The following is a 13,304-nucleotide window of genomic DNA, read 5'->3' as shown; positions in this document are numbered from 1 at the left end:
GTATTTCCTGAGAAAATAGCATTTAAAAGCATATAAATATCTATACGCGTGCACCGGGCGCGCACCGTGCGCGCACGGTGCCGTGCGCGAGCGAAATTCTGATTGGTTGTTAGATGTCAGTCAACATTCAAATCGGTCGAATCAGGAAGTGTCGGCCGTCATTTTGTCTGTCGGACTGAAAAGGAAAGGTGGAAAAAAGGTGGAAAATGTGAAAAGGGGGCAGGGAAGAGAGTTCCTGACCCCCTAGCCTTTGTCAGGGGGTCACAGAAGGACCCCCAAGGGTGATAAAAACATTTTAATTTTTTTGAAAAAAATCGCGGGGTGCGCGCACGGTATGCACCGCGCACAGTGGGTGCACGGTGCGCCCACAGGGAACGCACGGTGCGCGCACGGTGAAAAACCTTAAAAAAAAATATTAATAAATACATAACTTAGCATTTAAAAAAACGTACAAATTCACTTAAAAAACCATAGGTTTCACACACGTTATAGTTAGGAATTCGCATTTAAAAAACCTTGCAAATTCACTTAAAAAACCATAGGTTTCACACAGGTTATAGTTAGGTGGACATTTCCCTCGTAAAAAAACAATGAAATTCCCCCGTTATAGTTAGTTCAGATAACTATAACTCGCGCGACCGCTACTCTATCACAAGGATGATGTCATCAGTGATGTCATGAGTGATGCCACTGACCATGTCATGAGTGATGTAATATGTGACGTCATGAGCAGTGGATTGCGGGCGTGCGAGTTATAGTTATCTGAACTAACTATAATGGGGGAATTTCATTGTTTTTTTATGAGGGAAATGTCCACCTAACTATAACCTGTGTGAAACCTATGGTTTTTTAAGTGAATTTGCAAGGTTTTTTAAATGCTAATTCCTAACTATAACGTGTGTGAAACCTATGGTTTTTTAAGTGAATATATATATATATATATATATATCGTGTAGACTCGTCTCTATCTTCCTGTGGTGGAAAAGACGAAGCGAACCCAATTTTTCTTTTTCTTTATTGTGTGCCCAGCACCACCGCCATTACGCGTTTCGATCCTCACGGGACCTTGATCACATGACCTTGATACGTGTAATTTTGTAAATTGGAATGGATGTCCCTATTGAGTTGTGTGTCTCACTTGTTGACTATTGTGTGTATTTGAGAATGTATAACTCTCCCCTCTAATAAGCCTAAGGCTGCTCGACAACACTACCCATAGAAGATCACCTTGGGATTGCTAGAGGAAACCCCTGTCCAGTATAACGGAAGCCTTGGACTTTTTGCACAATATCTCTCATTTTGATATTTCATATAAAGAGCCAGTTTCCTTCAAGAATATACGATGGCTAACAAGTTCTCGAACAGCTTCTTTGAATACGCAGCACTTGCAGAAGGAGGTAATCCTCTACAAGGTATGATGCACACGCCATGTGAAATCATAAGTAAATTGCTGAATTTGAGTAAAGAACATTTTACGTCGTTAAGATTTGGGCAGTAGCCTTGGCTTTTAATCAACATTGATAATTTCAGAATCATGTGCAAAGATTTAATTTATTGGATTATTGAAAATAGCAAAAAGAGTAAAGACTTAATAAAATTGAAAATAAATAAGTAAATGATCATATCATAATTTTATTCATATTTATTAATGGTTAAGCACAGAATGGATTTTCGGAAAATAAACCTATGACATGATTACAATAGGTTTACAAAACAATAAAAACGACTCTGTTGCCAACAACAAAAATAAGTAATGTCTACTCAAATAGTCTTCCTACAAAGTCCAGCAGACAAGCAAGTAGGCAATGTATATGCAATCCATAGGCTCACTGGGTGATTTGTGGTAGTAGTTTTTAACCACCCATACACCATGACCTGAATAATCACACCATAGTCATTCAATCACATACTTTCCACCTTTTCATTAATTGGTGTTGGTGAAATCACCATTGGGCTTAATCTTTGCAGTGAAGTTAGTAATGGGGTCTTTTAATATAGCATGACGTACACAAACACAGCACCCTGTTACAAGACCTTTCTACATATTTTACCAGCTAAGAAACAGAGGGCCATATTCACAAGGAGCTATCTCCGATTTAAAGGCACTTTAGCGCAGCCAAAATCGTGATAAATTTACCACCCCATTCACAAGCCGGTGCAAACAGCCTACAGCACCACTTTTCCGGCGTTAGCATCCGCAACAACCATCGCCACGGATTACCCCGGCAACTATCACTAATGAGATGCAGAGTAGGCATTACCGAGCAAAAAGCAGCAACAACATCACTCCACAACATTCTCAACGACCAGCCAGATCTGCGATAAGAACACAAAACAGGCGATAAGGCGGTTTAGCACCAGGAAATTAACACCTGCCCAGACCTGGTGCAAAGTCAGACCACAACCTGCACCAGACAAGGGAGCACAGCCCATAGCCACACATGAAGGCCAACAGATGCCCCTGAGCAACTGAACATACAGCACGGACACCCAAGAGGGCCACAACACCCACCGACACCACACCCAGGCCCGCAATCCCCCCCCACCCGGACCCACCCCCAACCCCGGACAAAGAAACTGCACACCAACACCACGAATCCCAAAACAAATATTTTGCCTGATGTCGCACAAGCAGGAAAATCAACAAACATGCGTGGCCAGAAAATGGAGAATCAGTCATACAGCAATGCAATCACCAACACAAAACACCATTCAAACAAAAGCCAAAAGAACCATTCGGATGAGTCCTAGCAGGTTCTCACTGGACAATCTGTAGGACAGAGCCTGGAAGACAAAATCCAAGAGAAGAAGGTGTGCCATGCGCCCAACAAAGGAAAGAGAGGGAGAGAGCGACAAAGAGAGACGGAGTGAGATTGCACAAGCATCGCAAGGCCTCTCGGGCACCTGGCTCCACATGTCTGTGTGGATCACCATCCTTACATCATGAGCCCAAGGCCTTGTCCCAATCTCAGCACCAAAGCCACATCACATTCCGAAAACACAAGTAGTAGTCAGACAAACATCAGGGATGAAAGCTCCATTTTTCCATTGCAGAAGGCGGGAGGACACCTGCAACTCTGACCTTGGTCCAGAACGCGGCTGGAACACCCTGAGAGAGATGCCATGGCAGATGGGGACGACTCCCACACCATGCATTTCGCAAATGAACTATCCAACTTATCCACACCCCACACACAGAAGCCCCTGCCTGAGGTACCCCCGCATGGTATGCCCTTGACACTCACGGAAACAGCAACACATTCTCCCCAATGTTGCACACACATTCAAATCATTGCTCAGAGCTGTGGCATATCCTTCACACAACTGCAGTTCAGAAGAGTGCCGGTTCCACGAGACGCACCAACGCAATGGCAGGCCATCCCGGGCACATGCACAACCCCTGTCACGTGGAACAGTACTGTGCACGTATGCTGCATTTATTGGGCGCACTACCAATGGCAGTGCTGCGGATCAGTTACCGGCTGAGCTTCCGCCTTGCCTACGTCACCTGTGTCCAGCCCTGGTGCCACTGCCGAACATGCACAATCGAGTGTCCCATGGATGTCTGCCTATCCAACACAACCGTAGATGAACTGGACTATGACTTGTGTGTGTGCCCCCTGTTGGATGACGAACAGGAGTATAACCGAGACAGCCGTGAATGGGATGTCTTGACATACTGCATATGTATTGGCAGTTGTGCATGGGAGATTGCACAATTCCTCATGTGCAGTAACCACATCGAGGCGCTCCCCTATTGGGCTGTGTTGCAGATTGGTGAAATGGCGTGGGCTGAGCACACCTGCCTGGACCAATTAATGGATTGGCTCACCCTGGTGTTCCTTGAACACGACAACGACGTACTATTGTAACACATTGCACATGAAGCTGCATGGGCATTCATGGACGAGTAACTACGTTCCTGCAGCCACATTGGATTGTCACCCACAGCACAGGTCCCAACAACTTGTTGCATCGTGGGGAATGCTCACATATCCCACCACAACAGAGGACATGTCTGCCTTCGTCAGAACTCTGGATGCATGTGCGTGGAACTACGCGTGTGTACATACACCTGTGCAAGGTGATGGAGGTCCATGGTCGAAGCAACACAGCGTCGTTTGACAACGTTACCAATTCCGACAAACTGCTGGTCGGAGAGTACACACATGGCAATGTAGCACGACATGTGAACCTGTCGGACCCTTTCACCTGATCACTGTCAGCAGAACAGACAATCAGCGCACTCCGGTGGCAGAGCACTATGCAGATCCCATGGGCAGTCAGTCGTGCCCCCTCACATGGGGCAATGGGCAGACGCCGAACAACCCATGACTCATCCAGCAAGGCAAGGTGTGCTGAGACCGTTGCCATCCGTGATGATTGTTGTCCATTTTTGCCTCACCATTTTCTGAACCTCAACATATTCCCATGCTGCGTGTGAGTGTCTTAAGCATGTCCCTGCCTGTTGTGGCGGTAGCCTCGTCTGTACTGACACGCACATGCCAATAAAGTCTATTCCACTCCACTGGTGTCTAACTGTGATGTGTGTTGATTAGATTGTGCACTTGTGTGCCACAATGTGCATCGTCCCTACACAGGGAGGAACTGACTGACGCATGTGCAATGGGGGTGGCTCCCTTTTGCAAGCTCCACCTCTGTGAGCCAGACATTGTTTTGGGATAGTTGCTGGCCTACCTGTGCACTTATGTGACTTCAGCAATGTGAGTATGGTGTCCAACCTCTGACCATGTGGAGCAATGTCATATATCATAACAGAATGTGTCCACACAGATGTGTGTGAGTAGGTATGCAACGTGAAGTTCTGTAGTCACATGTGATGTAGGACACCAATCCTGGCCTGCTACCGATTTGGTCATTCCTACACACAGTCCTTTTCAATACATAGACATGTGCCTACATTGGGGGGTTGTGAGATTGTTGTTGATGTGCAATGGGGACACAGCTAGTACTCACCTTCACAGTCATCCAATTGGCCATGTGTCTCGGGGATACACATGCGCATAGATGTCAGTTACCAGGGTGTACCTTCATGTGCAATCATTGTCGCTACATCCAGCCATATTTCCATACGTGAGTGAACATAGTCATGACACATCTGTGTGATTTAGAATGTTTTATTCACATCCAGGTGATTGACGGAGCTGGAGCTGTACATGGCCCTCCAAGCCCAAATTACATAGAAGCCCAGCGAGGGGGGCCAACCAGAGTCCTTTGGGGATTGAAAAGTGATTAGGAAGAGGGGGAGTGCAGTCCGCAGCAGGATTGCTGTGTAATTGTCAAGCAGTGAAGATATGGCAGTCCGTGTTGGGTTCTGGGTAAATGTCGCAGAGTGTTCCGGGGGTCAGTGGGAGGTATTGTCCCAGGGCATGATGCATAGGGCAGAACCAGGCAGGGACAGGCCATTTGGCGGTGATGGATGCTACTGCCTCCTTCCTCACACAGTAATTACCATCCCATCTTACTCCCCTGATACGGGTTCTGTGTCCGGTGTGTCCGGTGTGTGTGGCGGGGTAATGGCTGCATCACTGTGTGCCACTGACACATTAGACTGTGAAGGTGACGGGGCTGCATCACTGTGTGCCACTGACACATCAGGGGTCGGAGCTGCGTCTGTCAATGTTCCCACTGCAGTCATCTGGGACAGGCTCAGTGGCAGCAATGGCAAGATGATGAACTGCAAGGCATTGAAGTTCCCAGCTACTACTCGCTGGTGTCCAGCCATGGCAGCCACACGTCCAGCCTGCATCTGCTCTATAGTCTCCATTGACCTCCGCATCTGTGCCGACTCTGTGCTGTCATCGCTGGTGCCTGTCTGACCAGACAGTTCTTGTATCCGATTAATGGCCCCAGCGAGGTCAGCCAAGGTCTGTGGTGGAGCATGGTGCGTACAGGGGGTGTCCGATAGGGACTGTACGTGGTCCCTGATGGGACTCAGACACCCACGTATGGCATCGAGGTTGGCTGCCACGAGGTCAAAATCACCCGCAGCTGTTCAGCCAGCTCCACCTGGCAACCCCACACACACTGTTGGAATTCCATGTATTGGTCGGGGGGTCCTGGGAGACAGCTGTGGTGGTGTGTGTTTCCTGCTGTGTTGTCTGTGCAGGTGGTGGGGTCACCTCGAGGCAGCTGGCCTTCCCTGCTCCTGGGGATGGGGTGCGGAGGCTGTCCATTATCCATTGGAGGGTGTCTTGACATATGTGCAGATTGTCCTCTTCATCATCAATGATGGGAAGTGTGGTGTGCTCTGCAGGAGGTGTTGCTTGTCCCTCTGAAATGTAAAGGGGAGATGCAGGTTAACAGAGTTACACATGTATGTTGAGGATTTGCAGATGTTTACATTCAGACTGCATGCCAATGTACATTGTCACTGTGTTGGTGGAGCTGGCTATTTGATGGCAGTCAGTGTGTTTTTTGACTACATGACTGATGTGTGGTAGTACCCGTACATTATCATCACACAGTGTCAGGCAATGCCAGATGTGAGTGGACAGCCACTACACACCTGTTGTGTGCCCTGTCCTGTGGTGTAGGTGGCGCACTTTGTACCACATTGCCATCATTGCTGATGTTCTGTGATTGCTATGTGTGTGTGCTACATTGTGGGGGAGTTGCCCCTGTAGCTCTGATTTAGTGTACCCATCTCCCTTTGAGGCGGGATGCCTTTGAATTGTGTGCTTTTCAGGGGCTGAATTGTTTTTTACTTGGGTCATATGTGCTGCGTGTATTGTATGGCATGGGTTGTGGGTGCACGTGGATATGTCAGAGTGTGACCTGCTCCTTTACCGATGTGATCCGCACTGGGCCACCTCCATGTCGATTCGTGGGCCCTGTCATGTTTTTGGACTGCTGTCATGCTATCGGGCATGCAGTGTCACTTGCATGGTCAGTGTGGCTCACAGAGCCGCTGCTTTGCTTTATTTAGCACATGTTCATGGGTCGGTTGTGCTATTGGTGATAGGGAGGGGGGCCCCTTTGTGCACATTGTGGACGAGGACCTATTTGGTGTTTCTATGTGTGCTGCAGTGTGCCAAGGCTGTCAGGGAAATGTTTCACGAACATTGTGGGTGTGCAGCGTGCTACACATAATTGTGCATGTGTGTCATTGTGCCCATCTCCCCCTGTCCCTCCAGTCCCTGGTGGTTACTCACCCTGTTACTGTTAGGTCAGGTCGTATCGAGCTGTGTCCAGGCCATCAAATCCTGCCACCGTCTCCACACTGCTGACTGTGGCCACCATTTCCTCCAGCTCATCCAGCTCCTCCTGTGTCGCAAGACTCCGACCTCCAATCGCCATTGCTGCCTTCCTGTTGCCGGCGAGTTTCTGTTTGGTCTGCCTTTTCACATCATGCCAGCGCATCGTGACCTCCTCGACACTCCGACTGCATTGACGTTGGTGACGATAGCCTGCCATATTTCCGTTTGGGTTTGCCATGTGCTGCAATGAAGGTGCTGAACAGTTGTTGATGGTGTTCTATCACCTCCGGGACGATGGTCCGATCTTCCTGCGGACTGAACCCCGTCTTCCTCTTCCTCTTCTCCTTGCCCTTCCACGAACACGGGGTTCCTGGCTGGTCCTCCGTGGGGCTTGTGGAGTTCGACTTGTCCTCCGCACTCTGTCCAGGTGCATCCATGGTGCTACGCAGTTTGAATTGGTTTTGGTGTTTTTTTTTCTTTCTTTTATAGTGCTTTTTCCCGCAGACGCGTGGGATTTGCAGGCCTGTGGCTGGTTTTCGCTGATATTTGTACCGTGATTGGCCTCATCACATGATTTTTTGCATTCGCGTTTCACATTTTTGCGGCGTGGCGTTGATTTTCAAGCAGACATTTGACGCGTTATCAGGTGCTACCGCCACGTTGTGAATACTTGGTTGGCACGGCGGATTTTTCCCGCGATAGGCTGCGATGTTGGAAGTTGCGTTAAGCTACTCTTGTGGTAGTTATCACACGTTCTTGTGATAATACCCTAGAGCTGACTAAACTTGAGGAATCTGGTACTTGTGAAGGCTTTATCTAAACATGTTTGTGGCAGTCCCACCAGTCAGTATGGCAGCTTTCTAACACAAAACATGTCACAAGGGCCTCCTTCAAAGGTTTTGTACTAGTCTTCCATGGCCAATGGATATGTATAGATATCATACCCTTAGGAGGTCCTGTTAGCATTCTGAATGTGCATCATTCCACAGCGATGGCCCACACAGGAGAGTCTTCTTTAATACTACTTTCAAAACTGATGTGGTGATGCACAAGCCTTAGGACCCCTATGAAAATTGGTAGATAAAAAAGTGCATGTTATATGAAAGTTGGCTAGTACAGATTCCCTCACACTTACAATTAAATCTTGCAAGACTTCAGTGACAAAATATATGTTACTTTGCTGTTTAGAAATGGTTAGATAGTTGAAACTCTGCACCCACTCTAGTAGAGTACCGAAAATTGTAAATGTTTTCTAGGATGCCTCCTCTGGCTATGTATGAATAAGTTTGATACTGAAAATGGGCTTCTCACTGTAATAGACTGCTTCTTATGAAGGCAGCTGTCCAATTCTTCAAAAAACACACAGACTTTAAACAATAAACAATTTGGGATCAAAACCACTGAGCTGGTGCCCTCTACAGGCTTCCTATTTGGATTTGCCATATTTTCCTTCATGAAGAATTTACTTAACTTGAACAATAATTTGGCTATTCCAAGGAGGGTAATGCCTCTCAGAGCAGAGGACAGACAATCATATATAGCACAGCCTAGTCTGGAAAGAGTACATAGATGACCCATTTTGAGGATTCCATGCTTCGGGATCACTATGGCTTTAAACTGGTTGTAACGCAGTTGTATTATTTATTAAACTTATCAACTTAAAGGTTTGACAATTATTAGTTACAAGAAGAAGTAAATATGATGGAATACTTTAAAGCTTGTCTTTTTAATATTGAACCATGCACATTTAGGTTAGCTGCTAATGGTTGCATTCCACATACCTTCTAATATGCATATACAAATCACGTTGCTAAATGTAAGTGGATTGTAAATGTTGGAACTTAATAGCTCTAGTTGAGCACCCTGAAAACAGCATGTCTTTAGTATTAATACACTTCCCCACCCCCCTAGTAATATGTTGCTGTTTAATTTGGAAAATACTAGGAGGTTGCAAAGTAATGAGAGACGTTTTCCCTCTTTAATTTGCACCTTAGACCTCTCCAAAATGGCGGATCCCTTGGTAGTGTTTCAGCAGCTATTTCTTCTTGCATAAAGAGTTTTGCAAATCAGCCAAGGTAAAGCTGAGCAAACAGCAAGGAGGAGAAACCTTGGTGAAAATGGGACACCTGTGGCTCTGAACTCCATTATAACATTTTATTATCTGGAACAATGAGCGATGCCTACGTGCGACTCACATCATAAATAACATGGCTGGAACCATACCCATCACAATCCTGTGTTGGCTCCTTTGGCCTCAATCTTATGCTTGGGCAGGAGAGGTCGAAAGTGGATGACTGTGCTCCAAAGCAAACCAAATACTAACCATGCAGCTAAAACAGGTGTCCCTAAGCAGAGGTGACCCAAACTACTTGTTCATGATCACCAGGAATAGCCCTCAGGAATCCATCTGTCCACCTGCTATGATGACGCTACAAGAAATACATGCTCTTGCGTGTCCGTCCAATGGTTAGCATTTTATAGCTCACTGTAAACTCCACATTGCTTATTGGCATCAAAATTATGGTTAGTGCTCTAAAAGACTAAAATAAGGACATATTTTCTGAGTTTTCAAATACCGACAAAGCACTTTTAAATTATTTGTTATCTTTGTTTTTTTATCCAGTTGACCACTTGATTAAATGTTGCACTTAGGGGAGAGGATGTGGTGTTACTTCCAGAACTGCAGACTTTGCAACTGGGGAACCAGGTTGGAGTTTCTGCTTCAGCTCGACATTCTGTGATTCTGGTCAAATTACTTAGTCTCCCCATGTCTACAACCAAAATGAATTTCTTGTGTGATGTAACCAATGCTCATGTAAAGCACTCCAATACCTGACAAGTCTGCACTATATAACACTGCAAAAACACAAAATAATAAGTGTTTTGCACACTTCTGTCATTGGGCTATATTTGGGCTACATCTGGGTGATTTTGGGCTACATTTGGGCTCTTTTGTCTCTGGTGGACATCTTGGGAGACTTATTTGTTATGAAGTTTCCCAATTTCCTCATTTACTGCAGTCTCCTCAGTAGGAAATACTTTCAGTTTTTTACTTTGATTCCATCAAGAAGGCATTCAGATGTGTCACACATTTGCCATAAATTCAGAATGTTAGCACTCTTTTTGCTCATTAGATCACTGTAGTAAAGCTACTGCTCACCAGGGAAAACTGCTGCTGGTATTGAAAGTGCATGTTTCAGTCTGCATGTCAGAATTTTTTAATGAAATAGAAGAGGATTTGAGAAGTCACTCAAAATGTGCCCTAATTTTTCTTTCTGCAGCACTAATCATACTTTTTATGGAAAAATGAACCCCCTCATTTTGTTCCTTTTTAAATTAAATGTTTTAAGAGTTACCACTTTAATCCAAGCAAGATGGCTTCAAGTGTGCCATACGTTTATCATAAGTAGGACTGTTAGCGCTCTAGTTGTTCTTTGGAACACTCTGGGAAGGCTTTTTCACATGGTGAAATCACCTTAGAACATACCACAATTCCTAAAATGAGTATGGTACCATCAACAAATGATTTATAATGTAACTAAAGTCTTAAAACCTTCTATTAACTGCAATGCGTTTTAATGAGGTGCTATCATGTATATTGGTCCCAAGATGGCTGCCAACACTTCTTGGATGAAGTGCTGACAGCCAATCAGATCTCAGGATGAGATGTGTGGTTAGGCTCCGCCCACATATATATATGATTTTACTTTTGATTTTCTCAGGAACTACTGAACAGATTGACACCAGACCTGCAAAAGGCACATCCCTGAGCTGAGGACTACCTCTCTGCCAAATTTCAAGTAATTCTGATCAGCCATTCGGGCTGTACCTTGGACTAAAGGTCCCTATGGAAAATTGCATGGGGAAAACGCGTTTTGGGACCCCCCTTTTTTCTCAGCCCCAGCTTGACGAATCCCCCCGAGACTTTCAGGGTAGGAGCGGAGCGGAGCGCTCCACCTATTTTGAAAATTTCGCGAGGATTCGTCAACCGGCGCCAAAGTTATTCCAAATAGAATGTTGCGGATTTCCTATGGAAACACGGTCCTAACTATAACTATCTACTGGCGACCGCCAGTAGATAATATATATATATATATATATATATATATATATATATATATATATATATATATATTATCTACTGGCGGTCGCCAGTAGATAGTTATAGTTAGGATCGTGTTTCCATAGGAAATCTCAAAATTCTATTTTGAATAACTTTGGCGTCGGTTGACGAATCCTCGCGAAATTTTCAAAACTAATGGGGCGCTCCGTTCAGCTCCTACCCTGAAAGTCTCGGGGTGATTCGTCAAGCGGGGGCCGAGAAAAAAGGGGAGTCCCAAAACGCGTTTTCCCCATGCATTTTCCCATAGGAACTTTAGTCGAAGGTACAGCCCGAACGGCTGAACAGAAATATTTGAAATTTGGAAAAGAGGTAGTCCTCAGGTCAGGGAAGAGCCTTTTGCAGGTCTGGTGTAAATCTGTTCAGTATTTCCTGAGAAAATAGCATTTAAAAGCATATAAATATCTATACGCGTGCACCGGGCGCGCACCGTGCGCGCACGGTGCCGTGCGCGAGCGAAATTCTGATTGGTTGTTAGATGTCAGTCAACATTCAAATCGGTCGAATCAGGAAGTGTCGGCCGTCATTTTGTCTGTCGGACTGAAAAGGAAAGGTGGAAAAAAGGTGGAAAATGTGAAAAGGGGGCAGGGAAGAGAGTTCCTGACCCCCTAGCCTTTGTCAGGGGGTCACAGAAGGACCCCCAAGGGTGATAAAAACATTTTAATTTTTTTGAAAAAAATCGCGGGGTGCGCGCACGGTATGCACCGCGCACAGTGGGTGCACGGTGCGCCCACAGGGAACGCACGGTGCGCGCACGGTGAAAAACCTTAAAAAAAAATATTAATAAATACATAACTTAGCATTTAAAAAAACGTACAAATTCACTTAAAAAACCATAGGTTTCACACACGTTATAGTTAGGAATTCGCATTTAAAAAACCTTGCAAATTCACTTAAAAAACCATAGGTTTCACACAGGTTATAGTTAGGTGGACATTTCCCTCGTAAAAAAACAATGAAATTCCCCCGTTATAGTTAGTTCAGATAACTATAACTCGCGCGACCGCTACTCTATCACAAGGATGATGTCATCAGTGATGTCATGAGTGATGCCACTGACCATGTCATGAGTGATGTAATATGTGACGTCATGAGCAGTGGATTGCGGGCGTGCGAGTTATAGTTATCTGAACTAACTATAATGGGGGAATTTCATTGTTTTTTTATGAGGGAAATGTCCACCTAACTATAACCTGTGTGAAACCTATGGTTTTTTAAGTGAATTTGCAAGGTTTTTTAAATGCTAATTCCTAACTATAACGTGTGTGAAACCTATGGTTTTTTAAGTGAATATATATATATATATATATATATCGTGTAGACTCGTCTCTATCTTCCTGTGGTGGAAAAGACGAAGCGAACCCAATTTTTCTTTTTCTTTATTGTGTGCCCAGCACCACCGCCATTACGCGTTTCGATCCTCACGGGACCTTGATCACATGACCTTGATACGTGTAATTTTTGTAAATTGGAATGGATGTCCCTATTGAGTTGTGTGTCTCACTTGTTGACTATTGTGTGTATTTGAGAATGTATAACTCTCCCCTCTAATAAGCCTAAGGCTGCTCGACAACACTACCCATAGAAGATCACCTTGGGATTGCTAGAGGAAACCCCTGTCCAGTATAACGGAAGCCTTGGACTTTTTGCACAATATCTCTCATTTTGATATTTCATATAAAGAGCCAGTTTCCTTCAAGAATATACGATGGCTAACAAGTTCTCGAACAGCTTCTTTGAATACGCAGCACTTGCAGAAGGAGGTAATCCTCTACAAGGTATGATGCACACGCCATGTGAAATCATAAGTAAATTGCTGAATTTGAGTAAAGAACATTTTACGTCGTTAAGATTTGGGCAGTAGCCTTGGCTTTTAATCAACATTGATAATTTCAGAATCATGTGCAAAGATTTAATTTATTGGATTATTGAAAATAGCAAAAAGAGTAAAGACTTAATAAAAT

The 13,304-nt window shown here is 45.0% G+C and overlaps 1 protein-coding gene across 1 annotated transcript in view; it reads left to right on the top strand.

Annotated features, from left to right (window-relative positions):
* The window catches only part of LOC146798953 (uncharacterized), a 143,611-nt gene that overhangs the window by 30,103 nt on the left and 100,204 nt on the right, over positions 1-13,304 (top strand). Inside the window, exon 3 of the mRNA XM_085627806.1 lies at positions 1,318-1,412. Within this exon, the coding sequence (XP_085483932.1) occupies positions 1,318-1,412 (95 nt within the window). The remainder of the gene's footprint in view (positions 1-1,317; positions 1,413-13,304) is intronic.

The sequence above is a fragment of the Triturus cristatus genome, chromosome 9, assembly GCF_964204655.1.
Source record: "Triturus cristatus chromosome 9, aTriCri1.1, whole genome shotgun sequence".
Taxonomy (NCBI): Eukaryota; Metazoa; Chordata; class Amphibia; order Caudata; family Salamandridae; genus Triturus; species Triturus cristatus.
This window is presented reverse-complemented; position numbering and strand designations above follow the sequence as displayed.